Source organism: Trichoderma harzianum (genome assembly GCF_003025095.1).
Source record: "Trichoderma harzianum CBS 226.95 unplaced genomic scaffold M431scaffold_26, whole genome shotgun sequence".
Classification (NCBI taxonomy): Eukaryota; Fungi; Ascomycota; class Sordariomycetes; order Hypocreales; family Hypocreaceae; genus Trichoderma; species Trichoderma harzianum.
In genome coordinates this window covers 83,070-109,941 of record NW_020209274.1, presented here as the reverse complement: position 1 = coordinate 109,941, position 26,872 = coordinate 83,070, and the positions used below count along the sequence as shown (strand labels likewise).

The 26,872-nt window shown below is 43.7% G+C and overlaps 10 protein-coding genes across 10 annotated transcripts; 7 read left to right on the top strand and 3 right to left on the bottom strand.

Moving 5' to 3' along the window:
* Positions 1 to 151: 151 nt before the first annotated feature.
* M431DRAFT_501234 (hypothetical protein) lies at positions 152 to 2,411 on the bottom strand (the record flags this gene model as incomplete). The annotated part of the gene is made up of 4 exons (XM_024917998.1): positions 152 to 1,318; positions 1,365 to 1,674; positions 1,985 to 2,274; positions 2,379 to 2,411. 4 exons carry the CDS (start codon positions 2,409 to 2,411, stop codon positions 152 to 154), a joined length of 1,800 nt encoding a protein of 599 aa, XP_024768004.1.
* Positions 2,412 to 2,850: 439 nt separating this feature from the next.
* On the top strand, positions 2,851 to 4,049 carry M431DRAFT_100214 (hypothetical protein; the record flags this gene model as incomplete). Its single annotated transcript, XM_024911178.1, has 3 exons — positions 2,851 to 2,900; positions 3,182 to 3,569; positions 3,711 to 4,049. 3 exons carry the CDS (start codon positions 2,851 to 2,853, stop codon positions 4,047 to 4,049), a joined length of 777 nt encoding a protein of 258 aa, XP_024768003.1.
* Positions 4,050 to 5,191: 1,142 nt separating this feature from the next.
* M431DRAFT_513737 (hypothetical protein) lies at positions 5,192 to 6,972 on the top strand. Its single transcript, XM_024920086.1, has one exon. It carries the CDS (start codon positions 5,248 to 5,250, stop codon positions 6,880 to 6,882), a length of 1,635 nt encoding a protein of 544 aa, XP_024768002.1. The 5' UTR covers positions 5,192 to 5,247; the 3' UTR covers positions 6,883 to 6,972.
* A 302-nt stretch (positions 6,973 to 7,274) lies between these two features.
* M431DRAFT_328621 (hypothetical protein) lies at positions 7,275 to 7,884 on the bottom strand. The gene is made up of 2 exons (XM_024914349.1): positions 7,631 to 7,884; positions 7,275 to 7,545 (listed from the first exon to the last, which is right to left on the bottom strand). Exons 1-2 carry the CDS (start codon positions 7,790 to 7,792, stop codon positions 7,438 to 7,440), a joined length of 270 nt encoding a protein of 89 aa, XP_024768001.1. The 5' UTR covers positions 7,793 to 7,884; the 3' UTR covers positions 7,275 to 7,437.
* Positions 7,885 to 8,222: 338 nt separating this feature from the next.
* M431DRAFT_525481 (glycoside hydrolase family 30 protein) lies at positions 8,223 to 10,060 on the bottom strand. The gene is made up of 4 exons (XM_024920623.1): positions 10,050 to 10,060; positions 9,505 to 9,985; positions 9,303 to 9,449; positions 8,223 to 9,226 (listed from the first exon to the last, which is right to left on the bottom strand). The coding sequence occupies exons 2-4, from the start codon at positions 9,945 to 9,947 to the stop codon at positions 8,425 to 8,427; spliced, it is 1,392 nt and encodes a 463-aa protein (XP_024768000.1). The 5' UTR covers positions 9,948 to 9,985; positions 10,050 to 10,060; the 3' UTR covers positions 8,223 to 8,424.
* On the top strand, positions 10,005 to 13,149 carry M431DRAFT_21376 (glycoside hydrolase family 67 protein; the record flags this gene model as incomplete). The annotated part of the gene is made up of 2 exons (XM_024913484.1): positions 10,005 to 10,013; positions 10,535 to 13,149. The coding sequence occupies 2 exons, from the start codon at positions 10,005 to 10,007 to the stop codon at positions 13,079 to 13,081; spliced, it is 2,556 nt and encodes an 851-aa protein (XP_024767999.1). The 3' UTR covers positions 13,082 to 13,149.
* Positions 13,150 to 13,746: 597 nt separating this feature from the next.
* Positions 13,747 to 15,431, top strand: M431DRAFT_525479 (hypothetical protein). The gene is made up of 4 exons (XM_024920622.1): positions 13,747 to 13,880; positions 13,988 to 14,433; positions 14,527 to 14,637; positions 14,712 to 15,431. Exons 1-4 carry the CDS (start codon positions 13,785 to 13,787, stop codon positions 15,319 to 15,321), a joined length of 1,263 nt encoding a protein of 420 aa, XP_024767998.1. The 5' UTR covers positions 13,747 to 13,784; the 3' UTR covers positions 15,322 to 15,431.
* Positions 15,432 to 17,750: 2,319 nt separating this feature from the next.
* M431DRAFT_155768 (hypothetical protein) lies at positions 17,751 to 19,124 on the top strand. Its single transcript, XM_024912938.1, has 2 exons — positions 17,751 to 18,121; positions 18,205 to 19,124. Exons 1-2 carry the CDS (start codon positions 17,796 to 17,798, stop codon positions 19,052 to 19,054), a joined length of 1,176 nt encoding a protein of 391 aa, XP_024767997.1. The 5' UTR covers positions 17,751 to 17,795; the 3' UTR covers positions 19,055 to 19,124.
* A 227-nt stretch (positions 19,125 to 19,351) lies between these two features.
* M431DRAFT_487763 (hypothetical protein) lies at positions 19,352 to 20,144 on the top strand (the record flags this gene model as incomplete). The annotated part of the gene is made up of 5 exons (XM_024916501.1): positions 19,352 to 19,472; positions 19,533 to 19,534; positions 19,590 to 19,679; positions 19,766 to 20,010; positions 20,123 to 20,144. The coding sequence occupies 5 exons, from the start codon at positions 19,352 to 19,354 to the stop codon at positions 20,142 to 20,144; spliced, it is 480 nt and encodes a 159-aa protein (XP_024767996.1).
* Positions 20,145 to 24,667: 4,523 nt separating this feature from the next.
* M431DRAFT_100241 (hypothetical protein) lies at positions 24,668 to 26,510 on the top strand (the record flags this gene model as incomplete). The annotated part of the gene is made up of 8 exons (XM_024911180.1): positions 24,668 to 24,757; positions 24,811 to 24,938; positions 25,141 to 25,237; positions 25,295 to 25,693; positions 25,742 to 25,874; positions 25,920 to 26,039; positions 26,095 to 26,286; positions 26,335 to 26,510. Coding segments are annotated over 8 exons (1,335 nt in total), but the record flags the coding sequence as incomplete, so codon positions are not given.
* Between the last annotated feature and the right edge of the window lie 362 nt (positions 26,511 to 26,872).

Sequence of the window (26,872 nt, the reverse complement as noted above, 5' to 3'; positions counted from 1 at the left end):
GGTAAGATAATAGTCGAGTTTTTGCTTGGAGTAGAGACGTAATACAGGTAGAGCTATGTAAGTTTATTGTCGATTTTGGAGATAGTTGTAGTATGCGGAAATAACTTTATGAAGTCTGCAGAGTATGATTATCGCCAGATAGCGTGTCTAACTAATCCCAATCTTTACTCAGCCACTGTATCTGATTAGGGTCGAGTTCCATGAAAGAATATGTGTATATATCGTCGAAACCCATCTCTAGCATCTTAAGAGGAAGATTTTCCGCCGTAGTGTTGTTCAAGCTGGTAAAATTTGCCGTTGATATGGGTATATTGTCAACAGATTTCGGATTCTCTGTTTGGTGTAAGTTAGTGTTGTTTTTAAGATATGACACTATGCCCGGTGTTGTCACAAGCCCAACTTGGTCGTTTGGTATCACTTGTCGGGCATCCCAGGACTCAAGTATCATTTTGGATACCATTTGGTAGAAAGGGCTTTTTGCATTTTCTTGAAAAAGGAGGCGAGCTGTAAAATTCTCGTCGATTTTCGACCAAGCCTGCGCCGCAATGCTGCTTGTAGGGCGCCGTTTCAGGTCTTGCAAAAGCTGTATATATGCAGTAAATGGGAAATGATACATTTGAATCAGCCAGAGAAAGTCTTTCACGATAGACGACGTCATGATTCTACTATCACAAGCAATCATGTCCACCGCCATTAGGCCTAGAGCGTCACGCTGGGTTTCTCCAACTGGACCGTCCAGTGTTGAAAGCCGCTCTATGATGCGATATCTCGCGATATAGCCCCGTGCAGTCCATATGGTCATAAACTGTAGCGGGATCTCTGGATTGCAGAGCTGCAGATATTTTTTCTCCAGCTCTTTTTCGAGGGTGTCAACCTCACCACCCTTGACATCAGACTTGGTGCTAAAATTCTTCGTTGTAGCGTTCATGGCCGGGTTGGTAAAGTTAAGATAGAAAGAAGAGTGTCTGATGAAATCTGCAATCATGCCACGCACGACGACGAAAATGGAGTCGCTGATCCCTGTTTGAGTTCTAGGGCCATCTCTCAGTCCGGCTCGGAGCTCAGAGTCATTGACATTGAGAGGTATGCGGCAATCCCACGTGGGAGTCAGCGAAGTCTTCTTAGTGTCAATCAATTCGCAAATGCGGGTGTCGAATAGAACTAAAGCCCACCAGAGGCGTCGACGCATCTCGGCCTCAACAATGTCGTACTTGGCCAAGTCCGGTTCATTATCAAGCCCCAGGCGCTGTGCCGTGCGTAGTGCAATTCCAAGCATGGACGAAACAGAACGAGGATCCATTTTTGGTCTTATTGAGAGCTAAAACTGGTCAGAATTTGAACAATGATGGGTGACAAGATCCTACCAGATGGAGAAACAAAGCGGTTAAACAATTGCGATTATCTGTCCTGAGAAAGCGAGCGTTGAGAAGGGCTTCTTGGGAGCCACGATGATACTGCTGGAGAAGAATGCTCCTTGGCGTGCCAAATAATTTAATACAGTCTTCATTTGTCAAACTTACCACAGCCATGCTGTAGATGCCAAACATGAGCGCTTCAAAGTTTGGTTCAATGTTCGGTATGTTGTCCGCCGCCTCTATGATGCAACTCTGGAGACTGGGAGCATGTACGACTTGCAAGAGAGGATTGACGTTTTCAATAAAAAGATGACAAAGCCTGAAGATTTGGACGGCATTTGGATGCAGCGAGGAGAGATCAGCTGGCTCTTGCCGTGCGCCAAAAAGAAGTTGATCATTTTCGTGGTATATCAAATCCCATGTATTTTTAATAGGGTTATCACGAACATCATCGTATGATGTATCGCTGTCATTATCTCGGTACTATTCCCATAAGTAACCATATGGGATTGATTGGTTGAAGGGCCGACGTACGCTGCGGTTCACGGCATGCCAATAGTTTCTGCCGATGGTGCACACCAAATAGTTGTTAGCATATCTACGATATGGCCAATTTGAGCAAAGCATACTTTGCCTCGTAAACTGTTTCCGAATGTGCTCTTGCTGCAGGGTTCGCGTTGTTCAGACGCTCATTCTCCTGATATAAGTAATCTGCATCCTCCACAACTGGGAAATCATCACCTGGAATTCTATATTTGCGCAGGTGATCGAATTTGATATTATTCGCCCGAAGCAGGCTCTCGTAGACGCGTAGCTGATCCACCAACTCTGGCGGCGGGATTTTGCGGCGTCTTCGGCGCGGGGCCAACATGGCTGGCTCGCAATCCGCTTGAGTTTTGATGCAATTATTGCAAGGGAACTTTCGATTGCATTTGATCTTGCGCTGATGACAAAGTACACATGCGAGGATGCGCTGTGACTTCACGAGCTGCTGGGAGAATGGAGTGTCATTAAGTGGCGCACCTGGACCCGCGTCTGTGGACGGTGTCTCTCCATCCAGCTTCGGCTCCGCTTCCTCCATATCCTCAGCCTGTCGATCCATTGATAGCCTGTTAAAGATGGAAAGAAATAAAACTTCAAATGTCCGATTTCATCCAAATTGACCTGTAATTTGCGCATAAGAGGCCGCAAAATTCACAACCGGACGATGTGAAGAGTCCGCAAGTTTGAGAAGATTGCCGTGCGCTAATTGCAGTATCAGTCATGTGATTTCCGGACATTCTATAACGTCCGAAACTATATCGGTCCCGACGTTTCGTTAAAGCAGCCGAGAGCGTGTAGGTTATCGTCAACAATAGACAATATCCCCAAGAGTATAAAGTATGATGGAAGGTTTCGAGTCTGAACACATGGAGGCATTCCAACATCAAGGAGACTCGGAAATCGTTCTATTTTCTATATTTGCGCCGCAGAGAAACAACTCTTAGCTTATAAAATGGCCTCTCGTCCTCTTGCATCTTGTTGCTTTAAGGGTGTTAAGCATGAGTAAGTACATCACATTGTCTATCACAACAGCTATAGCAACAGATACAACTGAAGTAGAGTCTTTTCAATTGTTTCTTTCAAAAGCAAGATGAACAGAAAATGAGTCAAATACACAACTCAGCCCACCTGCAGCTTATGTAGTCTTGCAAGCCCTTCTGTTCTGTGTGAAGAGTTATACTATTCTGCTCTAGTTCAGTGTCTTATCAACAGCGGAGGGCTCGCCACTCACTTCCTTTATCAGGACTCCAAAGGTTGCTAGGCTAACTATTTGGTCTTCTTAGAGGCGAGACTACTGGAAAGTCTTTCAAAATTGGCAACTACGATGCGTATCTCGCAACTCCTAAAGACACCAATAACCATCAAGGCGCCGGTATTTTATATCTTAGTGATGTATTCGGCATCTGGACCAATTCGCAGCTGTTGGCTGATCAATATGCGGCAAATGGCTACACAACTTTGATCATCGACATTCTCAACGGAGATGGATTGACGGAGATCCCTGGTCATAACTTTGACTGGATGAAATGGTTGATGGGTGGCTTCCGAAATGATTCCACTCCTCATACTAATGAATATGTGGATCCCGCTGTCGAAGAAGCCATAAAACATATGAGGAATGAGCTAAACCTTACTGCAATTGGTGCAGTTGGATATTGTTTTGGAGCAAAGGTAACATCAGAGTTTATTTTATGATACTTTGTTCCTGATCTCCAGACCGGCAGATGTCCTGCACATTATTTGAAGCATCTACTACCCATAAAAATTCGTTCTGAAAGACGTCAAGAGCAGTACACTAACACGGTTGTACAGTATGTTGCTCGTCACTCTGGCGCAGAAAAGATTAACGTTGGCTATATGGCTCACCCTTCCAACGTTGATGACGATGAGATCAAAGGCTTTCAAGGTCCTCTATCCATAGCGGCTGCTGAGTATGACGACCTTTTTCCACAAGAGCTGCGCTACAAGACGGAGAATCTTCTCAAGACGAAAAGCTTTCCATACCAAATCAATTTATTCTCCGGCGTCTCGCATGGCTTTGGTGTTCGCGGTGACTTGAGTAATCCGGTTTTCAAGTGGTCTAAGGAGCAAGCGTTTTTCCAGGCTATTGCTTGGTTTGATCAGTATCTTAATAAAGGTCCTCTCGTCTAAATAGATAATGATTTCTATTTAGATAAAGATAGTTTATGTCATGAGGTTTATGTATCGTTAAATTAGTAGAAGCTAGAACCTGTACGTTGGAGCTACCGCAGCTAGGTTTAATTATGATGGAAGTAATATAGGTGTATATCTATATATTTCATCCAGTGAGACTTGTTCCAAGCTTTGAGGAATCGATTCTCTCAATAAACGTGTTGCTATAATCGCAGTGAATAACAAGAATAACCACGCACTCCGGACTCTTTCCTAACAGGAATTGCGCCAAGAGAGCTACACCCTTTTCCCTTTCCCGTGAGCTCTCGGTAATTGTAGAACCGTACTATTTACTTTTAGAGCTATGTATCTGTGGTGATAGCAACAGGGAGACTTAGCATTGTTGCATAAACAAATGGCATAGTCATTGCCGTAGGCAGGGTAGAGCACCCACTTGCCAGAGGAGCTGCGCGTTTTGGCATTTAACATGACGGTTCCTTCAGCTGTAATAATTAACAAGTATCAAATATAAACCCCCAGTCGTTTTCACAGTGTATGGCTATTACACTACAGACCCTAAATTTTACATTAAATTACGACATCGAAATCACGAACCCCGTAAAACATGACTTACCTAGGTTGGGAAGCACAGTTACCGATTGCAACACAGACCGGGACGGAATATTCTTCCCAGCTGATCGACTGTCAATCGCCTAATGTCTGCTACATTACACCCACCTCCAAGATCAGCGACCACCAACAACTGTTAAGTTTTCCCCTGCTTTCCAACCCCGCATATCGCCACTAAATGGATATGTGGCAGTTCTCGTTCAAAGATTCGGGCTGTAGAAATCCTATGACCGTTGGTCAACTCTCTCATCCAACGATTCTGATGACTTCTACATTCCTGCTTGACTCTAAGAGGATTTACCCGTCATCGGGAGATTTAGCCGATTGGTAGGGTAAAGTTTCTCAGCTAAACAAATAGCGAATCGTGTATCGTAGGCTAAATTGGTAGCGAAAGAGACACGGGATATGAATGCTTTCACCATCCAACCCTGTTAATATCTGGTTAGAGGTAGCAGAGCGTGGGGTATAAAGCCAAAGGTATTACTGGCAGAATTCAAGGACCGAGATCTCATATTCAACAATCATAGTGCCGCTGAATCTGACTACTTCTTCACTTAAAAGCGGTTCATTTACATTAAACGAGCACATGGCTCATACCCAATCTCTGGAGATGTCTCAAGAGACAAACAAGAAAATAGCGGCGGAGCATATGCCGCAAGTTGAAGCCTTCGAAACAGCCGACAGCTGGACCAACATCGCCGAAGATGCTCGCAATGCAACGGAAGAAGAACATAGCTTGACTTTTCTCAAGGCAGTCAAGATGTACCCGCAAGCATGCATGTGGTCCATGATTGTCTCAATCGTAGTCATTATGGACGGATACGACACGGCTCTCATCGGCTCTCTTTTCGCCTATCCCGCTTTTCAACAGCAATTTGGGCATACCCAAGGACAAGGGAAATACCAATTGGAGGCAAAGTGGCAGACTGCTTTAGGACTGGCTAGCCCTCTGGGCAATATCGTTGGCATTTATCTCAACGGCTTGATTACTGAGTGGTTTGGTCACAAGAAAGCCGTTTTGGGAACCCTTGTATTTCTCAGTGGGGTTCTATTTATCCCCTTCTTTTCAAAGACCATTGAGGTGCTCTTTGCCGGCGAGCTGCTGTGTGGTTTGGCGTGGGGCGTTTTCACCACTTTGGCTCCGGCATATGCCTCAGAGGTTGCTCCAGTAGCTCTTCGGGCATACCTCGAGACTTTCGTTGTCCTTTGCTGGGGAGTCGGCCAATTCGTTTCATATGGCGTCCTCTACGGCTTGGTAAATCGCACTGGCGAATGGTCTTGGCGAATCCCGCTGGCCATCCAGTGGATTTGGCCTGTTATTGTTATTCCCCCACTCCTGTTTGCTCCCGAGTCTCCATGGTGGCTTGTTCGCAAAGGTCGTATCGAAGAAGCTGAGAAGTCTATGAAGCGACTTTCGTCCAAGAGATCGGAAACCAGCAAGCAATCCGTTGCATTGATGGTCCAAACCACCAATCTAGAGATGGCCATGACGGAAGGTGCCTCATACAGGGACTGTTTTCGCGGAACAAACCTGTGGCGTACCGAAATCGGATGCGTCGTTTGGGCATCTCAGGTTCTCTGCGGTTTTGCCATAGCTAACTACTCGTCCTACTTTTACGAGCAGGCTGGGTTACCGGCAGCCAACGCTTATAAAATGACCATTGGACAAGGCGGCATTCATTTCTTGTGTACTCTACTTTCGGTATTTGTGACTGCACGATTTGGCCGACGTGGAATCATGCTCTGTGGATATGCCGGCATGTCTTGTTCTATGTTTATCCTTGGGTTTTTAGCACTTGCTCACCAAACCACGGGATTGGGTTACGGCCAGGCTATTATGTATCTTGTCTGGTATGTCGTTTACCAGTTGACTATTGGTCCGACTGCCTTCGTCGTTGTTGGCGAGATATCTTCCACCCGCCTTCGGTCCAAGAGTATATCTCTGGCTCGTAACGCATACAACGTTGCGAATGTGTTCAGCGCCACTGTGGCTCCCTATACTCTGAACCCTACAGCGGGAAATTTGAAGGGCAAGACTGCCTTTTTGGCAGCCGCTTTTGCTCTGCTTTGTTTGTTGTGGGGCTATTTTCGCCTCCCAGAAAGCAAAGGTAGGACTTACGAAGAACTGGATCTCTTGTTTTCCCAGAATATAAAAGCTCGTGAATTCAAGGATACGGTTGTCGACAGCACGGATATGTCTGAGTTTCACAAACAGCATTAAACACACATCCTGACGTGATTCCAGCTCTCCGACTATTGAATGGAGGTATGGAACTAGTAATACTATTATCTTGGTCAGGTCTAATATAATACTCTGTTTGAATTGAAGCTGAGTCGTCATATACTAATTCTTGTGATCGCTCGCAACCGGTTCCCCTGCAGAATCGACACAAATAGATCTATCGTATTGTTGCAAAAGCAATTGCTTCACTTGGCGTGTAATATATGTAGTATCATAGTAAAGTCTATGTCCCACTATAACACAAGGTTTAAAGCAACTAATCAAAATATATTACAGAATTCCAATATTATTCTTGTTTTATCATGAGAATGAGCCGTTTTCTTGGCCATAGTGGATCAAGCAAATGATATTATATTATGAATAACCTATATGTAATTTATTCACTGTATTCTATTCTATTTGTAACAAGCTTTGCGATTTTTGTCCCGTCAACGCTATAGAAGATCCTTCAACTCCACAGTCTCGCGAACCGAAAGAGGAGCCCGCTTGGTACAAATTTTAAGGATTTACCCGTCAAGGTATTTTTCCGACCAATCATTCAGTGCCGTTTTGGCGATACGTCGCGACAAAACCATTTTGGTGTTGGATGTCGACACCCTCGTCATTGAATTTAGGGTAAATGCTCCAGTGACCTGGACTTTCCTATCCTCCGGAGAACCAGCACGGTTAGTCTCGAATGGAGAAGAGCGTCAGATGCCGGAAAAATTAACCAGAGGATTCCACAAACTGTAACGAGGGGATTGGTTAAGAGGAAGCCAAGATGGTGCGATAATAGTGTTATAACCTGATGACTGAGGAGAGAGGGCCTGATTGAGTAATACCGCTGTACCAATACCTTTGTAATCCTATCTTCACCAGAAATATAGGACGTATGCTCCTGGAGTGACATAATGAAAAAGTTCAAATGGAGAAAGATCTGACTTAGGGCCCACAGGCTGAGGATTATTACCTTTGTGAGAGCAAAAGGACATGAAGCGTAGCGTAAAAAAACAAAAGAAAGATGCCGTGATTAGCATCTGGGGTAGAATACCAGGCGTTATAACCCCTCCCTGCTTTTCCATTTGCAGAAGAGGAGGGGAAGGGACCCTGGGATGGATCCTTTACACTAACGAGGGGGGGAAGGGGAAGTTGGGAACTACATTCTAGCATTAGCCAAAAAAAGATAGTTGTTGCGGTATGTAGCAGCTTCCAAAGGAGCCTCTGGACAAACGCACCCAAGTGCACAAAGTGTAGGGTATTATTGTAACGCGTGCTGCAATTGGATAGAGCCTCTCCTCCTAGGTGATCTAATTGGGAATTACAAATAATAGTGATCAAATGACCCGGTAGCCTACTTTATTCACTACCCTCAAACTAAAGAAGTCAGTTAGGTGTTACAGAATTTGTTCCTGCTAGAATACAGTCATTACTCAGAAATAACGGCAAAAGTATTTGCAAATAAGCAGTAATAACATTAATCTGCAATAAATATTATTGCCAACTCTCTAGTCGGATGTGCTGCCACATGGGTCGTTAGACCGCTTATAATCGCGAAGAAAACTTGACGGTAATGACACTGTTGGGAGGAATTGCAACCTCGATAGACGAGCCCCGCCGCTTAAAGTTGATTTCAGACACCCTGTGATCGTTATCGGTCAACCAGACTTGTGCACTAGGTTTCTTCCCGGCAGGAATAGCAATATCAGCAAGCTGTGACGAACTGCCGCTGTTGGTAAAAATGGCGATGACAGATTTGTCATTGTTCTGGAACGCTGCGATAATGACATTTGGCAAAGCACCGCTGACGGCAATGCGGTTTGCACCGGGGCGAATGAATCGCGACCACATGGTGAAAGCATAGTAAACGCTGGAGGGCTCGGGTTCATCTCCAAGAACATCGACAAGATGGCTTGCGGACTGGTTCTGACCAATCTCAAAGCCCTCCCAAAACAAATATGCAGAGAGTCCAGCATCGACAAATCCTGTTGCTAGTTTGCTCGCCCACGTCATACCCTCATTCAGAGCACCATTATCGTACCATGTCGTAGTAAATGGGGCAGTACTCGTCTCAACTCCTGCCTCTGTGAGCCAGGTGGGCAGGTTCGTCTTTAGCGGAAATGTAGCGTCGTCTGAGTACATGTGGGAAGATATAATGTCGAGGTACTTCTGCATTCCGGTGGCCATTAGATGATTAGTATAATTGGCTTGTGAATCCCAACCCACTGCATCACAGCAGGTAAGCCTCAGATCCAAGTGTGCGCGTTTGACTGTCTCGTAGAGAGTTGGGATGAAGGAGATGGCCTCTTGGGCGTTGGGACTAATCTGCATCTGCGAGTATCCAACCCTTTTAAGACGTAAATATCAGCATCAACAAGAACGTTTTGATACAAGCCTGTATGCAAGACAAAGAAATCACATACTCGATGTCTGGTTCATTCAAGAATCCAAGATGGGTGATGTCAAGGCCTTCTTGCTCGTAGAACTTAACGTATTGAACAAGATAGTTGGCGAAAGCCTGCCTCCAGTCACCAGTCGAGCAAGTGTGGCCAGTTGTTCCACAGAGATATCTGGAAGAAGCTATTAGCTGCGATTCTTTACGTCTAAGAGCCTAACAATACATACCCAGGCGTGGCCTCATCTCCGTTGGTCTTCATATAGCCAGGTGCACTCCACGCATCCGCATAAATAGTCTTCACACCATAGCTGACGGCCTGCTTGGTGAACCAAACTTGGCCTTCATCGTCGCCATCCCACGTGTAATTGGGCTTATTGGAGGCCAATCCAGGGCTGTTTGGCTCAATGGAAAGCGCAGTAGTGGAAGGGATCCAATTTCGGATGATGCTGAATCCAGCACCTGTTTTTGTGTCAAAGAGAAGGTCAAGTGCCTTCTTTCGCAATTCAGGGTCTGCAGCCTGAAATTCAGAAGCTCGCCCAAATGCCTGGGAGAAGCCAAAGCCGTCAATGCGCTGCAGCTTTGAACTGGTATTGATCTTAATTTTGGCTGCTGTGGCAGTTGGCACAATCGACCCCACGAGCCCCACGGTGACAAGGGCGATTGCTTTCATCCCTTTCTTGTGTCAAGTAACTATCAAGAGAGACCTTCCTATAATTTGCTAAGCACAATGTCTTTTGTTTTACAGCAGGGACTAAAGTTCTTATATACATACGTGTATCCCCCCTGCTTGATTGAAAGGTAGGTATTCTGGATAATTATACGATTCTCAGAAAACATAACGCCTGCCATGTCCCCAAGACCTTGTCAAGCATATTAGCCGGTGCATTTTCAATCCCTAACGCTGATCTCAGCACGTAGCTTGCGCAACTTGTCGTTAGTGGCTGTTAAATTGGCAAAACCAATTTTGGCCCTTTAGGAATCACTACTTGCTCCACTGCTGCATTTCCCCTGATTTTACGGAGCAACTACCCCGCATATTGAACAAAGCTTTGCACATTGAGTATCTCAGGCTGAAGTGAATTTGCCGTCTAATGGTAATCGGCATTGTCGAATATGCGTTGGATAAACATGGGGATTGAGTCGCTACTTAGATAACAGTTGCTGGTAGCATCCATGGTTATTTAGTGTCTTGCAGCTCCCAAAACTTGACCACAGAATCGATGAAGCTTACCTTACTGCTCACATTTGTATCTCCAGCCTGAAATATTCCGAATTTCTCACTTTGTTTCCTTCGTGGTCAAAATTCTGAGTATGCTCCCGTCTGAGACTGGCCTCGACGGCTGGTTGCGGTATGCCGCACTTCCTGACGAGTTTGCCAACCTACGCTCCCGATACTCAACAATTATCTCCCTTACGGGCAACCAAAGCAGTCCTGTATTCACTGCCGCAAGAGAGCTGCAAGTCGGTCTGTCTAAAATATTGGGCCAGAGTGTCAACCTGGAGACGAAGCTCCTGGGATTCGCAGATGTCTCCTCTATTGTTGTAGGAACTGTGAAAACGTTCTTATCTGCTGGCCGGGACACTCCTGATACACTGTCTCTGAAAGAGGATGGATACTGTCTCATCTGTAAAGATGGGAAGGCTACAGAGATCATCGGCCAAAACGAACAAGGTGCACTATACGGCGCTTTTGAGTTCCTTAGGCTTCTGTCCCGGAACCAGCCGCTGCCCAATATGCATATATCCAACCCCAGCGCTCCAATTCGGTGGGTAAATCAGTGGGATAACCTGGACGGCAGCATTGAGAGAGGATATGCGGGCCCTTCGATATTTTTTGCGGACGGATACGTGCTCGAAGATCTGACTCGTGTTCAACAATATGCGCGGCTTCTGGCATCTGTTGGGCTGAATGGCCTGATTGTGAATAACGTCAACTCCAATTACAACCTTCTTAATCCCATAAATATGCAAGGACTGGCTCGGATTGCCGACATAATGAGACCATGGGGAGTTCGAATTGGCATCTCTCTGTATTTTGATACACCAAAAGGCCTCGGAGGTCTGCGCACATCTGATCCTTTGGATCCCGACGTCATTGCTTGGTGGGGGAGCATTACTTCTGAGCTATATCGTCATGTCCCTGATATGCTAGGGTATCTGATCAAGGCAAATTCTGAAGGACAGCCAGGTCCACTGACATATGGTCGCACTCTTGCCGATGGTGCGAACATGTTTGCCAGAGCCCTGCAGCCTCACGGTGATGGCGTCGTCATGTATCGAGCCTTCGTCTACAACCACCACCTTGATGAATCTGACTGGAAGAATGACAGGGCGAACGCTGCGGTTGAGTATTTTGATGGGCTGGATACTCAATTCGAAGATAATGTCATTATTCAGATCAAATACGGTCCCATTGATTTTCAGATCCGGGAACCACCGTCGCCCCTTCTTGCTCACCTGCGGAAAACGCCTATTATTCTCGAATTGCAAGTGACACAAGAGTATCTTGGCCAACAAGATCATGTTGTGTATTTACCACCGCTTTGGAAGACCATTTTCAATTTTGATCTCCATGTAGATGGTCAGCAGTCCTTGGTCCGAGATATAGTATCTGGTCAACGCTTCAACTGGAGTAGAAGTGGTTACGCGGCTGTGGTTAATGTAGGAAACGACCCTACATGGTTGGGAAGTCATCTTGCTATGGCTAACCTGTATGCATATGGACTGTGCACTTGGGACCCTCAGCAAAGCGAAATTGATATAATCCAAAGCTGGACACATCTGACCTTCGGTTTACACAAAACCATCGTGGATACCATAACAAGTATTTCCATGGCTTCATGGCCAACATATGAAGATTACAGTGGCAATCTCGGCATTCAAACTTTGTGCGATATTGTCACACATTGCCATTATGGTCCCTGCCCAGCGTCGCAGGACGGCAATGGATGGGGTCAGTGGACTCGTGCTAATGCACATTCGATTGGCATGGATCGAACTGTCGCCACTGGAACAGGAAATTCTGGGCAATATCCTCAAGTTGTTGCTGAGCGGTTTGAGCGTATTGACACCACTCCCGATGAGCTTCTCTTATGGTTTCATCATGTTCCGTACACTCATCGTCTGAAGTCTGGTAAAACAGTCATTCAGCACTTCTATGACTCCCACTATGCCGGAGCTCTTGTCGCCCAGACATTTCCGCAGCAGTGGGAAGCTTTGCGAGGATTGATAGACAATGATCGATTTGACCATGTGGCTTTCCGTCTACGGTATCAAGCAGGCCATGCACTGGTATGGCGAGACTCAATTAACAATTTCTACTACGCCAAGTGTGGCATTAAAGACGAACATAACCGAGTTGGTAACCATGCATGGAGAATTGAGGCGGAAGATATGACTCTTGAAGGATATGCAGTGGTTCCTGTCACGCCATTCGAGGCTGCCTCTGGAGGAAAAGCGATCGCGACGATCCCAGGGGCGAATATCGGTACTGCACAGTGTACTGTTACTTTTCCCTCTGGGGTTTACGACGTCGCAATTAACTACTACGATCATCTGGATGGCAGATCTCAGTATCAAGTCTTTTTGAATGAAAAGTTAGTTGGTGCTTGGACAGGTGATCTTGAGGACAAACTGAGCCATGACTTCTCGGATCGTATTGACGGCCATTCTGCTACTCGAGTCACCTTCAATAGTGTGAATGTCGAAAAGGGCGATTCACTGAAGATCGTTGGTAAGCCAGATGGGAACGAACTCGCTCCGGTAGACTACGTTTCATTCTTGCCACGAGGTGTGGTGGACTAGAGCAGTTCAGCTGATTAGAAAAGGTTGCATGGAAATATAAATAGAAGCATCCCAAGACGCATTTCTAGGTTTTGAAAACAAAAATACATATATATTAATTCTACATCTGATTCATGAGTCGTTGTTGGATCATTGGTATTGGTCTCATGCTTTGAACGAAACACATTTCGGAATGGTTCTGGCCGGAGGACGATATTTCATCAAAATATTTCTTGCCTCTATTTTTGCGGCTTCGCAAAGCTACAGCCACCTTCTGCATTTTTTTGAAATAGTTAATGTAGACGGTAAATTGCGACAGGTAGAGAAGATATTGACTCACAATACTAGGACAACTTAGGGAGCGCCCCCCTCACCAGATATATGAAGAGCCCCGGTTGCATTCAGAGGCTTCAATGGTGATGGGTTGAGACACTGTTCAAAAGGTACAGCATAGGCCTCCCTGTTTCCTTCTTTGAACGTAAACCCACTACCTACCAAAAGAACTTCTGACCTCTGTGGTCCGTTACCCCCTCTGCATTTAGGCTACTCAGATTACTAGGTTGATGATTGGTGGGCACATTTGTTTGCAAATTTACCCGGTGGAGCACTAAATCTACATGTGTCCCTATGAAAGGCTGTTTAAGCCAGTATTTTCTTACTACTACAGATCAACCATAGCAAGTACTCGTGAATTATCGCTCCTAACTACGACAGTCCAGCTATTATGAGTTCAACTTCAAACAGCCAAGGGCATTGGGTTCACACCTGGGCTAGTATGCCAATGCTTGCAGAAAGTGATAGCCTTCCCCCAGATGACTTTGTGAGTATAACACTGTAGTTTGGCAAAAGCTGTAACTTCCAACCGCATCAAGTTTGAGCGCCTTTCTAAATACCCTACACAAACTCACAATAAAACCTCCGTCGCAGATACAAGGTGGTGTGGCCTTTTGTAACACCACTATTCGTCAAACCGTACGACTATCAATTGGAACCGAGAAATTCTTGCGAGTCAGGCTATCGAATGCGTTTGGGTCTAAGCCCATTACCATATCACAAACAACGCTGGCACTAGCGACCAAGGATAAGTCGGGGACCACAGAGATTCATTCCGAAACCATACAAAACGTCAGATTTGGCGGAAGCGAATCTTCTATTATTCCAGCCGGAGCGCTTATGGTTTCTGACGCCGTAAACTTTGGGTTTCCCTTAAACTCTAATACTGTATTGAGTATCAGTATCTTCTTTGAAGCTGGTCATGACGCACAGTGCATAATTACGCACCCAGGTAGTCGCACTACCTCGTATTACACTAAAGGCAATCGTGTGTCTGAGGGTGACTTCAATCACCTTACCGTCAAGCAGAATGATCACTGGTAGGTAAAGATTCTCGTTGATTGAAGAATTCCACTCAGAGATATAATATTCACTTTTGCGTCTTGTTCTGAAATATTCTGACCTTCACACAGGTACTACATTAGTGGTGTCGAAGTGTTTGCACCTCGAGATACGCGAGCCTTTGCCCTCATTGGGGACAGCATTACAGACGGCAGATGCAGCATCACGAATGGTGATACCCGGTGCGTTTATACTCTCGATACTCTCGAACCAAAAAGCTTTACTGTATTTGAGTGCTGACTCGCTACACATAAAGGTGGCCGGATATCTTATTTAGGCGACTACAGGCCAGTACATCTGGATTACATACTTCCCTTGCAATAGTGAATCAAGCGGCCGGAGGTAATCGTGTTATGGATGACGGTCTTGGACCCAGCGTGCTGAGTAGACTTGATAGAGACATTATATCTCTTTCTGGTGTCAGCTGCGTGATGATATTTGAAGGCATAAACGATATTGGCATGGCACCCGCCGATTCCTGTAGTCAAGGGGCCATTAGCAATCGGCTAACTGCATCGTATAAGCAAATTGCTATCCGACTGAGATCGCAGGGCATTGCAATCTTTGTAGCAACGTTAACGCCCTTTGGCCTTTCGCAAGTGGATCCCAAAGAGTGTGGGAATACATCCCCAAACTCTTACTGGAACCCAATTAGGGAGTCTACGAGACAGACTGTCAACAACTGGATTCGCACAAGCAGTATCTTCGACGCTGTAGTTGACTTCGATGAGATCTTACGGGACCCAGCACACCATTCGTTACTAAAAAGAGAATATGACTCAGGCGATGGATTACACCCTAATCAGAGTGCATTTTACGCCATGGCAGACTCTTTTCCGATTGATATTTTGGAGAAACTATTTTAAATATGCTGAGTTATATTACGATCTAATCTATTATGCATGCTGCATCTATAATCAAGATAAGGGAGTTTGTATAACCGTCAAAACTAGTTTAGACAAATGCTATGCCCCAGCTTTCAATTCAAGATCCAGAATCAATCCAGGGATCAATGTAATTGGTGACGGCGGATTGAATTCTCCCCCAAAACTGATTATGAATTATCCTAGCAAATTTTATTCAAATTGGGGATATCGATCTTTGCGAGACAAGCACTGCTAGCTATGCTGTTATGGGAGATAACCTCACTCTCCCACACCAAACCTTTCGCGCTGGTGACATGGCTATCAATAGATAATACGCTTCTTGGAGCTCAAGATGCCACTCTCGATCAAAAAGAGCTACCCAAGGTATCCAACTACCACTGGAAGTTTTTTTGTGGTAGGAGGATTGTCGCAATAGGCCTTTGTTGCATTATCTTCAAACTGAAAAGAAAGAGAAGGAAGAGACAGAGTGGTCACAGCTCCTATATCTTTAATTGCTCCAATTTGAAGTTTTTGATGAATCAATTATAGGCAAATATTATGGAACTTGTGCCCCCTGTCTTGCCCTTCGCAGTACCGACTTCTGCGTTGTCACTTTCAGAAACTTTCACATTCTCTCCAAAGGTTAGTTCAATTGTATCAAAAAATAAGAAAGTTTGCACGGTAGACAGTTTCGATGAAAATAAAGTAAAAATAGCCTCACCAGTTTTCTGGGTATATAAAGTAGACCAAAGCAAGTTCAAACGCGATCCACGCTGTATAGGTACCATAGAGCTTTCAGGGATCATTTTGTCAAGGTTCTCGCTTGACAATAGTCAGTGAATTCACATACGTATGTATAATGAGATCAACCTGTAGAGATGATTCTATTACAGTAACGCTCCTCACTCAATGCTTGAATGGAAAGATGTCTACTATATAAACAATCTCCCTCCGCTGAATAATGCCTTATCGAATCTGTTGCTGCAGCGTTTGTTCAATAGTATATGAGAAGATATACAGCAGCCTAAATCATGACTCGTGGTATGTAAATTGCCAGTTCTGCAGCGAGCAAGTATTCTTCAATTTGTAGTGCAATACCGGCTGAAATAGTTTACAATGCGGTATAGATTGCGAGGTAGCTAATCTGTGACACTGCTGTGGGGAGCTGATCAATGATCGTGTCTGTTACGGTTTGTTCGCACCTGTATGGCGGCTGTATCTTCGTACTGTCAGCCATCGGGGTTGCTGTGTCTTCCATAGGACATTCAAGTTGACTGCTAGAGTTGTATTTCTACGTGAGAAGTGTTATGTTGCTCAGCCCTCGTTGCCTCGAACGGAGCATCAGAGCTCTCTGATGTCATCCGTTTCCTCTTGGGAAACAATGGTTTGTGATGAAGATACTAGCAAGCACGGCATCTTAGGTGCGCAATTCTGGATTCACTCAAATCTGCTTCTGAATTCTAATACATTCTTTCCAACCCTCGACTGCCATCACATTGCCATCATCGTCGCTATTCTGAACTCGAGTTCGTAATTTCAAGTATTTGCGATGACGTGCTGGAAATATTTTGCTATCATGATCTGAAGAAACCATTGTGCGACGGAATGTTTTAACTAGCGCTAGTTGTTTGGCTTTACCAGACAGTGTAGCAAGTGTCTATCCTAAGAGAGCCGCTTAAAAGAGAAACAAAGTCTCTTCAGGCCCTTACCTCAATGGCCTTGCCATAGCCTTACTGACTCGCTCAAATAGTTCTACCCTACAGCGTGGGCGTAAAACCCGGGCATGGCTGGTGAACAGGCTTCTAATAGAGCATGATCAAGACGGCGTTTTTCTAGGATGGACGCATTGTTGCGCGGTTGACGAACGGGAATATGAGACTAAAACGTTCATAGTTGGCCTCAACGCAAAAGTTCAAAAGTTCGACGACCGTAGATTTTAGTCAAAGGATTGCACCGCAAGCTTCTGATGCTGCGACTGTTGATATTTGTCATCTACCTTGTCGTGAGGCTGCGTTGTAGGCGTTGGCATGGTAGATCTAAAAATGCGACATAGAGAATGACGAGGCTTGCTAGCTTTTTTTACATTAGCGCCACAACGTACTGCTTGGCTCAATGACGGTTAGTTTTAGAGTCGTAATCCTAGGGTGGCTCATTTTGACAGTGTCCCTATATCAGCGATCTTCCATAAGCGATTTTCGGCAAAAGAAGCGATTTGCGGCGAGGCTTAACTAAGTTGTAGCCTGTTGGTAAATATATAGGCTGTAGTTCGTAGTTATTATATCGTTTTCTAATTGAGTTTTCAGTCTGCAACATCAGACTCGTTACCATCTCATCACCCTCAGAACTTCTATTTCCTGCTCACTTGTCATTTCGCCTCCCCATCGCCAATGTTTCACATAATGTTTAACGTAGGCCTGCTCCTTCTTACTGTAGGCTCAGTCCTATCCGCCTCTATCAATCACCGGGAATTGTCGATGTTACGCATTGCTCACCAAGAGCGAGGCATTCTCACTTTCTCATTTGACCATAGCAAATCGTCATCCAGAAGTCTAGACCTTCTTGGCACAGCCCAAGCCGGCTTCAGACCAGGCTGGCTGCAATTGCACGACAATTTGCTTTATTCTGTGTCGAGAACTAGTTATCCCAACAATCGTTCAAGCTCTGGGGGGGTTTTTTCTTTCGATAAAAACGCCGAAGACCCCGACGCCTTGAGTCTTGTTATCTCTCAATCCTCAAATGGTATGGGAGGCGTTTTTTGCGATGTTGCCAGAGATGGCAGGACTTTATCTGTCGCCAACATGTAAGTATTATATTCTTCCGTCCAGCTAGGAAGAAGCTTTTCTCTTTCTTTCTTTTCTTGGACTTACTCGTTCGTTTATCTAGCGATGGTTCGACTGTGTCTATCTATCCTTTGTCATCGCATGGCATAATTGGCGACGCTACTTTTGTCTTCAAGTACAATCTCACCCATCCAGGGCCAGGAACAAACGAGTCTCAGATCCAGAGCAATCCACATGCTGCTGCTTTCGATCCTACTGGAGAATATATGATAGTACCAGACCGAGGGGCAGATCATGTCTACGTCTACCATGTCGACGGGCCAGAACGAGTAACTCAGATCAACAACATCACCCTCGAGTCAGGAACGGGACCTCGCCATGTCACATTCCGAGCGTTCAATTGTACGCGAACATTTATGTATCTGGTAAGCGAGCTGGACAACACGATCAGAGTATTCGCTCTCGACGGCGTCAACAATGATAGCCGTGGCCTCCGCCCACATTCGTCCCTGAGCATTTCTCTAGTCCAAATCGTCTCAACCCTTGGCCATGGCTCAAATCGCTCAGAACCGAACAATACCAACCTGGCCGCGGAAGTGGCCCTTTCGAACGATGGGATGTTTGCTTATGTGTCGAACCGTAATACAGTATCGTACAGCACAGACACACTGGCCATATATTCAGTTCACCCGGATGCGTTGGAGCATCTGGTCTATATTGGGAACACCCCAACCTACGGCAAGATTCCAAGACATTTCTCAATTTCTCCCGATAGTCGGTTTATTGCAGTTGCCAACGAAGTATCGAATAACCTTATTATATTAGAACGCGACCAAACATCTGGACGTGTGAACTCAGTCGTCGGAAACGTGACTCTGGGTGAATTTGATCTTACACAAAACAATGGACCGATGGCCGTGGTTTGGGATAGTAAAGTAAAATATTATCTTTAATACATTACGAAATCGACTTACTATCATAAGTTGGGGTTTTGTATGTTAGTATGAGTACAGCATTTACAACAGATACATCACATTTATATAATACGCTAGGATTTCATAAGTTCATACAGATTCCTTATCTTCATTATAAAAGCTAACTTACCGTTACTTTGTAACTCAGTCAACACTCCGAGCTATCGAAATCATCACTCCGACCATTGCCGCAACGTCGAGAATTGATCCTCAATCGTTTCACTACACGGCGGAGGGTTGTCCTTGCGCATCACCTTAAAACCGTCGTATTACAACATGCGGTCGAATTCCCCTGCACGTGGGCATTGCAGGGCATCCACGCTCGCTTGGGACCACTTGCAGAATATCTACCTGTTGCTGATACGCAAGTCGTCGAAACCGATGCAAGCATCAGTAGGTATGTTTGAAGAAATAGAGGTATCGCGACACTAGTGATCTGTCTGCAAAAATTATGGAGAGGTAGGACACATCCCGTATACATTGTTCACTCCAACCATTGCTAAGTCGTTACTAGCCTCAAAGATCCGCTCAATCTTCTGAGCCGGATATGCAAGTGGAAGGTATAGTGGCAAAGGCCCCAAATACACAAATTCAAGGGTTCTCGGTATGTTCAGTTGTACAACGCTGTTCGATCATATTTCTGTTACAGAATACCAACCGGCTACCGGTGAGAACTTAAGTGATGGCCAGGTTCAAGACGGCCGCGGCGAGAACATCCCCTCTCAAAACTGTATCGTCTACGGACCCAAGCTCATCCAACAAATACCTCGCCTGCTCCCACCTTTGTCTTATTACCCGACAATCCAAACATGGATGGCCAAAAACATCAACCTTGCCCTAGCGAGTGCTCTCATGGAGCTTTGTATGACTGTCAAGCTTTCACCAAGCTACCCCAAGATCAACTGGACGCGGTTGAAAGTGCGCAGAAGTTTTTTGTAAGCTGCTGTCACCCATTAGTTGCTTACTATAGCGATAGGATTGAGAATTACTGTGCACAGTTCTGCTATAAAAACGCGAGATAGGAAACGTTAGCTCTATTTTGCACAGTGGTGTCGGCAGTGACAACTAATTTAACATCCACACCAAGTATTTTTGTAGACCTAATTGAGATGGTAACAATATGTAAAGGCCCCCTACCCACCTTTCAGACGTGTGTCTCGAGATAAATACTTCACTCCACTACTTAAATGCCCATCTACTCTTACTTCTTCCAAGTTAATTATATCCTTCCTGCATTATTATATTCTCCGTATTTAATTAAGTAGTTTCTCTTCAATTCAGTTCATTTTAATAAATCGTTGGGATATAGCTGGTATATGAGTATTATATTGGCTTATTTACAAAGAGCATGCAACCGCGAGGCCGATCAATGTATGGTTTCTACCATTCCCTATCAATTATTTCAAATTCAGCTTCTGTTGGCAATATCTAGAGAAGTCAGCGATTTTCCTTTTTATTACAACTCATCAGTTGCATACTCACTAATTACAGCGTTAGTCAAGAATATAAAGTCACGGCTGAAAAATATACAAGATAAGGCTACGTACTAACTTCCCAAGATAGATACAGGAATCCTGCAGCTGCAGCAGCTTTTTCGTATTCCAACAGATATAAAACGTAAGAATCAAACTCGACACTAGGTAAAGCATTTACCATTATATAAACCCTAAAGCCATATTCGTAAGTTTCAGTAACCTGCTACCTATCGCTAATTCAGCCTTCATCTATCGTCATTTCCGGTCCATGCTCTTAAAGTAGAAAGGGATTAGGTATTAAAGCAATAAGCTTTCCCCCTGGCTTTAGCGCATTAAAAATATTATTCAACATCCTTATTAAATACTGCTAATCAGCAGCATAGTTAAGTAACCACGCAGCAAACACTATGTTAAAAGTCCCTCTTAGTCTATCTAAGCCAAGGTTTTAGAGGAGATCTGCCTGCTCGAAATCTCCAACGAAGTATCTAATAGCGCCATCTTCCCAGTAAGCTGGAAGTTCTTTCTTTGCATTTTCAATCATACTAGAGGAGACGTCAATTCCAATAACTTCAGCAGCTCCTTAACGGGCCATTATTTAAGAATAAAATCCGGTTCCACAAGCTGCATCTAGGACCCTTAACCCGCTAAGATTATTTATAGCCGTGCTAGCATACCTATTCTGCATAATTGGAATCGGCCTCTTCTTCAGGCCTATGTACAACGCTCCATAATCGTCGTATTATGCTATTGCAGCTCCGGCCAGATTGCATAAGACCGTTAAAACTCTTGAACTCAGGAAGCACTTCCTATAGCCACCTATTAAGTTATTAAGATCAGCTTAAATAAGCTTTTTAAAGTAAGAATAATCTCAATAACCATCTAATACTAAGGCAAGGCTTTTAAGTTAATAGTAAGGCATCTTTGCAGGCGGTGCCCCGTAAGTACACCACCTCCTAAAGGAATTATACACCAGTTTTATTAATTTAATACAAGGCACTGGTTTATTAAATATAAAAAATAAATAAAAACAGCGGTAAACAGCAGCATACACCTAAGTAGGTAGACATAAGGAAGGGTTACACAGCATATATTAAACCCCTCTTCAAAGGTGTCTGGTAACCAAGCCCCAACAAAGGTCTTCCATAGGCTTCGGCCTTAACCTACCCAAAGCATAAAGGCGGAAAATTATCCACCTTCTACATACAACTTTCAGGTTTACCTTACAGCCCATTCATCCATCCTATACCATCAAAGTGCAAGTACTCTCTCTATCATTTCTCTCGACTACGACGCAATATAAAGCAACCACAACACAGAAAGAGCAGCATAAATAATCAGCAAGTTATCTTCGGCGCTAATAACAGCCGTATCCAACCATAGCGCAAACACTGGAAACCGGGGCCAAAAGGCAATCACTCGGACAAGCTCAAAGGTTTCAACAAAGGCCAGAGAATTACTCTAGGTAGAACCAGTGGCAATAATAGCAAAAGCGAGCGCATCTTATACAATTCAAACTCAGAGTTAAGCCAAAATGCTTAAATCTGTTTGCAATTACAAGCTTCCTACTTAACGACCATTATTATTAACTGTTAGGAACACTGCAAAAAGCGGAGATAAAGGCAGATATTAAGATTCATAGGCCAATATAGAAGGGAAAGGAGATAGCTAGAACAGTTCTACGTAACTATGCACCTTACCAAGCTCCTATTAATCCTTAAACTTTATAAACAAATTCCCTGTCTATGTACCTCCATATTGCATTTATCTCTGTTTTACTACATAATTAGCCTATTCACACCCAAGTAACATAGTAGGCACTCATTTATTAAGTTTTCAATATTCAGTCTTCTTACATATCATACCTAACCCCGCCAGAAGTACTTAAATATCTACTTTATTAAATAGTAAATAGCTCTAGTAAAACATTTATAAGGTAGGTATATACTTCCGCTAATATAAATTATCTTACTAAATACTACTTCTTATCTAAGGTAGGGGTTTATTAGTAGGAATTACCAAGTAGCAGGTGCTATATATATTTGGCACATTATGTCTATGTACTAAAAATAAAAGGTTAAATAACTAGAGGCTATCGAGGTTTATATTCCAACACAATGTAACAATAGAAGCGTTCCCTCGTAAATTTAACAATTAATTTACTAGATAAGTACTTACAGCACGCCATAAGTACAATTGCATACCTAGCACTTAGCGAAGCTCGTACATATACACTTTTTAGGTTATCGTAGTAGGTCTTATTAAAGACATTTCTAGACCAGATTTTAAAAAGCAGTATTCACACAGCTTAAGTTTTTAAAGTAAACAATTTTTTAGAGTGTAAGACAATTTTTTTTATCATTTATCCTAATCTAAACTTACGATTTATACACTAGCTATTAATTATAAAATGCGAAACCACGGCACTCAATACTCTCACGAAGAAGGTCGCCCTTTAATCTCTTAGGGTAGTCAAACAGCGTATGTAGAACTCCTGGTACAATCAGCACATGCTACAGCTCGCCAGAGATATTGTCTATCTTACCAGGTAGAGGATTATCGCCTAATATTACTTATATAAATAACCAGGCCTCATCAAGCATCTGGTCTCTAATATAGTACCAACGGTAGTTACTATTACTAAATAATTAGTACGTTTCGTACACCACATCGCTTTTAACTATATCTTAATAAGCAAGGTCGTATTACAATCTATTATACTAATGTCAAGTAATACCAAAGGATAATCGCATACTAGGCCCTTCAATAATACCCAAATACTATAACACATTTAGCTGCCTATATATAGTCAGGTGCCAGTCAAAGGGCCATACTTAAACCATTGGTACTTAGTTTTGCTTAGCTGAGCAGCCTCACGTAGGTTTAACTTAAATATTATACCTTCCGCATTAACTTAAGTTATGTCTGTAAAATGTAAGAGTAAATCTATATAAGTTCTGGCGATATTTTACTAATGTAGGCGATTAAGGTGGGTTGAAGGTGAGTATAGCTTCCTCCTATATAAACAGGGAATTCAGAATGTCGTCTTCGAACTTTAGTATAAAGTCAGCTAAGAGATTGCAAAAGAAACTATTAATATACTATAGTATTAAAAAATTGAATTCGATATGTACTAAGTGCTTCTTTTACGGTAGCAGCGGCTCGTGGGAGGAAAATGTTTACAACCTTTTGGTTGTCGTCAAACTCATCGGGCGTTAAAAGCCCCGTATTAATTTTAATTAGCGTAAACCCGTTTTTCTCGATTATAGGTAGAGAGTTAAGCTCCTAAACGTCGTTTACTATAATGTTATTTACTTATTGTAGATTTAGGTTACTCTTTTCCAATCCATCAGGGGGTTTAAATAAGACGTAATATAGCTTTTCTTTATCCTACTTCACATTATGCTAAAGGAAAAAGAATAAGGCAGAGATTACTGTAGCTATAGCGTTAGGCGTATAATTACTAGTTTAAGACAAAGTAAATAAAGGAGCAAAAATTTAAATACTATCTTTAAGGAAAGCTGCAGTATTCTAGTATGCAGATACTTTAGGTATCATCTAGACATGTTGTAAATCGTACATAAGCCTCTGCTGCACCCTCCCGCGACTTATTCTCGCCGTTAAGAAGTATACGGCGTTCAACGTAGTTCTATCTTATTAGCTATTTTTATATATAATTTAGCGAGAAATTCTTATTAGAAGAACGAGGACTAATAACTCACTAGTCGTAGATAAGAAGGTTACGAACAATAGGCTAGGCTCGGAGAAAGTGGAAGTCTCTGTATAATAATAGCCGGGCAGTACATCCGTGCTTACCTATATATATATATATATATAAACTTTATAAAATCCACGACCCCGCAATCTTAAATACTTTACTTTAGCATTAATTTTACCTCGTCGTAGATTCTTTTACTATTTACTCAACTTTATATTTAAATAGCTGCGAGATTATTAACCACTAAGTTACTAAGTTTAGACTCTGTAGGATTATAGAAAAAGTTTAAGGCTGGTCTTCTCACCAGCGTCGAGTTAGTTTAAGCATATTTTACACAAATTAGCAAACATAATCAGCAGGGCGTAAAACTAAATGCTATAATTTTAATTGTTTTTAAACCGCATTCTGATAGAGTGCTTAGCGCAGCTTGACCGTGAGCGAGCGGCAGGTCTTCTTCGAAGCCCGTTCTATAGTATACTAATACTTATTAAAGTCTGTCGTTTTAAGGCGTTATATTACGGTCTAGAATTGTTAACCTCGCACAGGATACCATTGCCACAAGACCTTCTCTCGAACTGCCAACAACCTTGGGTAGCCTTGCCTTAAAAGATTCAACTATACCCAAAAATGCCAGCATAGTTAATAAGGTTAGTAACTGGAGATATTACATACGGTAGCCTGGAAACTCTAACAGCATATCCAGCTAGAAGAACTGGGCGTCATAGTGTTAGGCAAAACAAATTTGAACGTAAGAAAAGTAATACCCCTGCGTAAGCGAGACTTTTAGCTAACGGACGACATTTAGCAATTTTGCAACTTCAAGTGCGCTACAACGCCCCAGCTGTTCTTGCAAGTCTAACATGACATATACGCAGGGCCGATGCAAATTCGAATGGATGGTCGGCAATTGGAGGACAAACACAATCTGCATATATTGCTCGTAAGCCAGACGAATCAGGCCTTGGGCAAAGTGTACGATATCTTATCCTTCTTTAACGCTCCAAGCTGACTGACTACCTACTCTGTCAGGACCCATGTGGTTCCTCAACAGGCTCCGCAGTGGGCGTTTCAGCAGGCTATGCGCCATTAGCCCTGGGCACTGAATCAATTGGATCTATAGTCATGCCGGGATCCAGAGCCGGTTTGTATGCCTTCAAGCCCGCTCTTAATACTGTGAATATGGATGGAGTTTTCAAAACCTCCGTGGAGCTGGATGTTGTCGGTGGTCTTGCTAGATCGACGGCAGACTTAGCCCTTCTAAGCGAGGTCGCTTTAACAGAGGAGAAGCGGAAGCTTTTGCCAGAAGAGGGCTATCAGAAATACCTGACCAAAACTTTCGACTTACTCCGGATAGGCTTTCTTGATCCTACAAAGTGGTCTCTTCATCCTAGCATTGTACAATTAGATGAGGCTACGTTGAAGCAAATGGTGAGTTATCCAATCCTATTCTTGTAATTCAAACTGAGCTTTGTATAGAACGACATCTACTTCGCCGCTATTGGACTTGTCAAAGAGCACGCTATCAAGACATCCGTGACCTATCCAGTCGACATACCGCCCGCCACAGACCTGTGGTATGAAGGGCGAAATCCAATCGACGTGATTATATGTAGGTATACCGATACAATCATGGCCGAATGCTGACAATCAAAAGCATACGAAGGCAAACAGGCACTTGAGGCCTGGCTAAGCGAGGCTAAAGTTCCGGGTTTAATTACGATAGAAGATGTCATAAAGTTTAACTTGGACCATCAACAGGAAGAATTGCCCACGGGTATGTACTATCGTATTTTGTTTGAACTATGCTGACGAGCAATTGAAAACTGAAGACCACCCGGACCAGAACCAGCTACTGAAGGCTTCCCGAGATCCCCCCACGCGAAAAATGTATGAGGCCGTCAAGGAGCGGATTAAGACAATTTCAAAAGAAAATGGGATCGACAAATTATTTCGCGATCAGAATCTGAATATACTCGCATTTCCATTGGACAGCCTTATGGTGTTCATATCAGCTGCATCGGGTATGTTTCAGTGAGGCAACCGGTGAGACTGTTCTAATTGATTCATAGGTTACCCAATTGCGACGATGCCCGCTGGAGTCATCCAAGCAGACGGGAGACCATATGGACTGGGTATAATGGCTCAGACTGGTAGAGAAGACTTGATGTTCCAGTTCATGAGTGCTTTCGAAGCCCACTCTGCCCCCCGTGCTGTTCCCTCTCGCGTTCAAAACGATGATGCATAAGCCAAAAAGTCCATAGGAGGCCGGGCTTTTGAGGTGACGGCTGGAGCAGTGCTGTACGTGTAATCACATCACTATGCAGCTAGCACAATAAATGCAGCTAGTCTGCCTTATTCCCATTTTTTACAGAGCTACATACCTAGAAACAAGTCATGGAGTGGAGATGGTTGGCTCATCCTTCAATGATACGTTGGCTCATAGTGTATCACAGCATGATAAACGAAAAGGAGGGGGGCTACGTGCATGTCTTGTATATGAATACGAATCTACTAGGTAGTTTCTACTCGTGAATTGGCACATCGGTCCGCGCTTGTTCCGTAAATGCATGTCTTTTTATAGGTCCATGTGGTGGTAAAGTATATGTA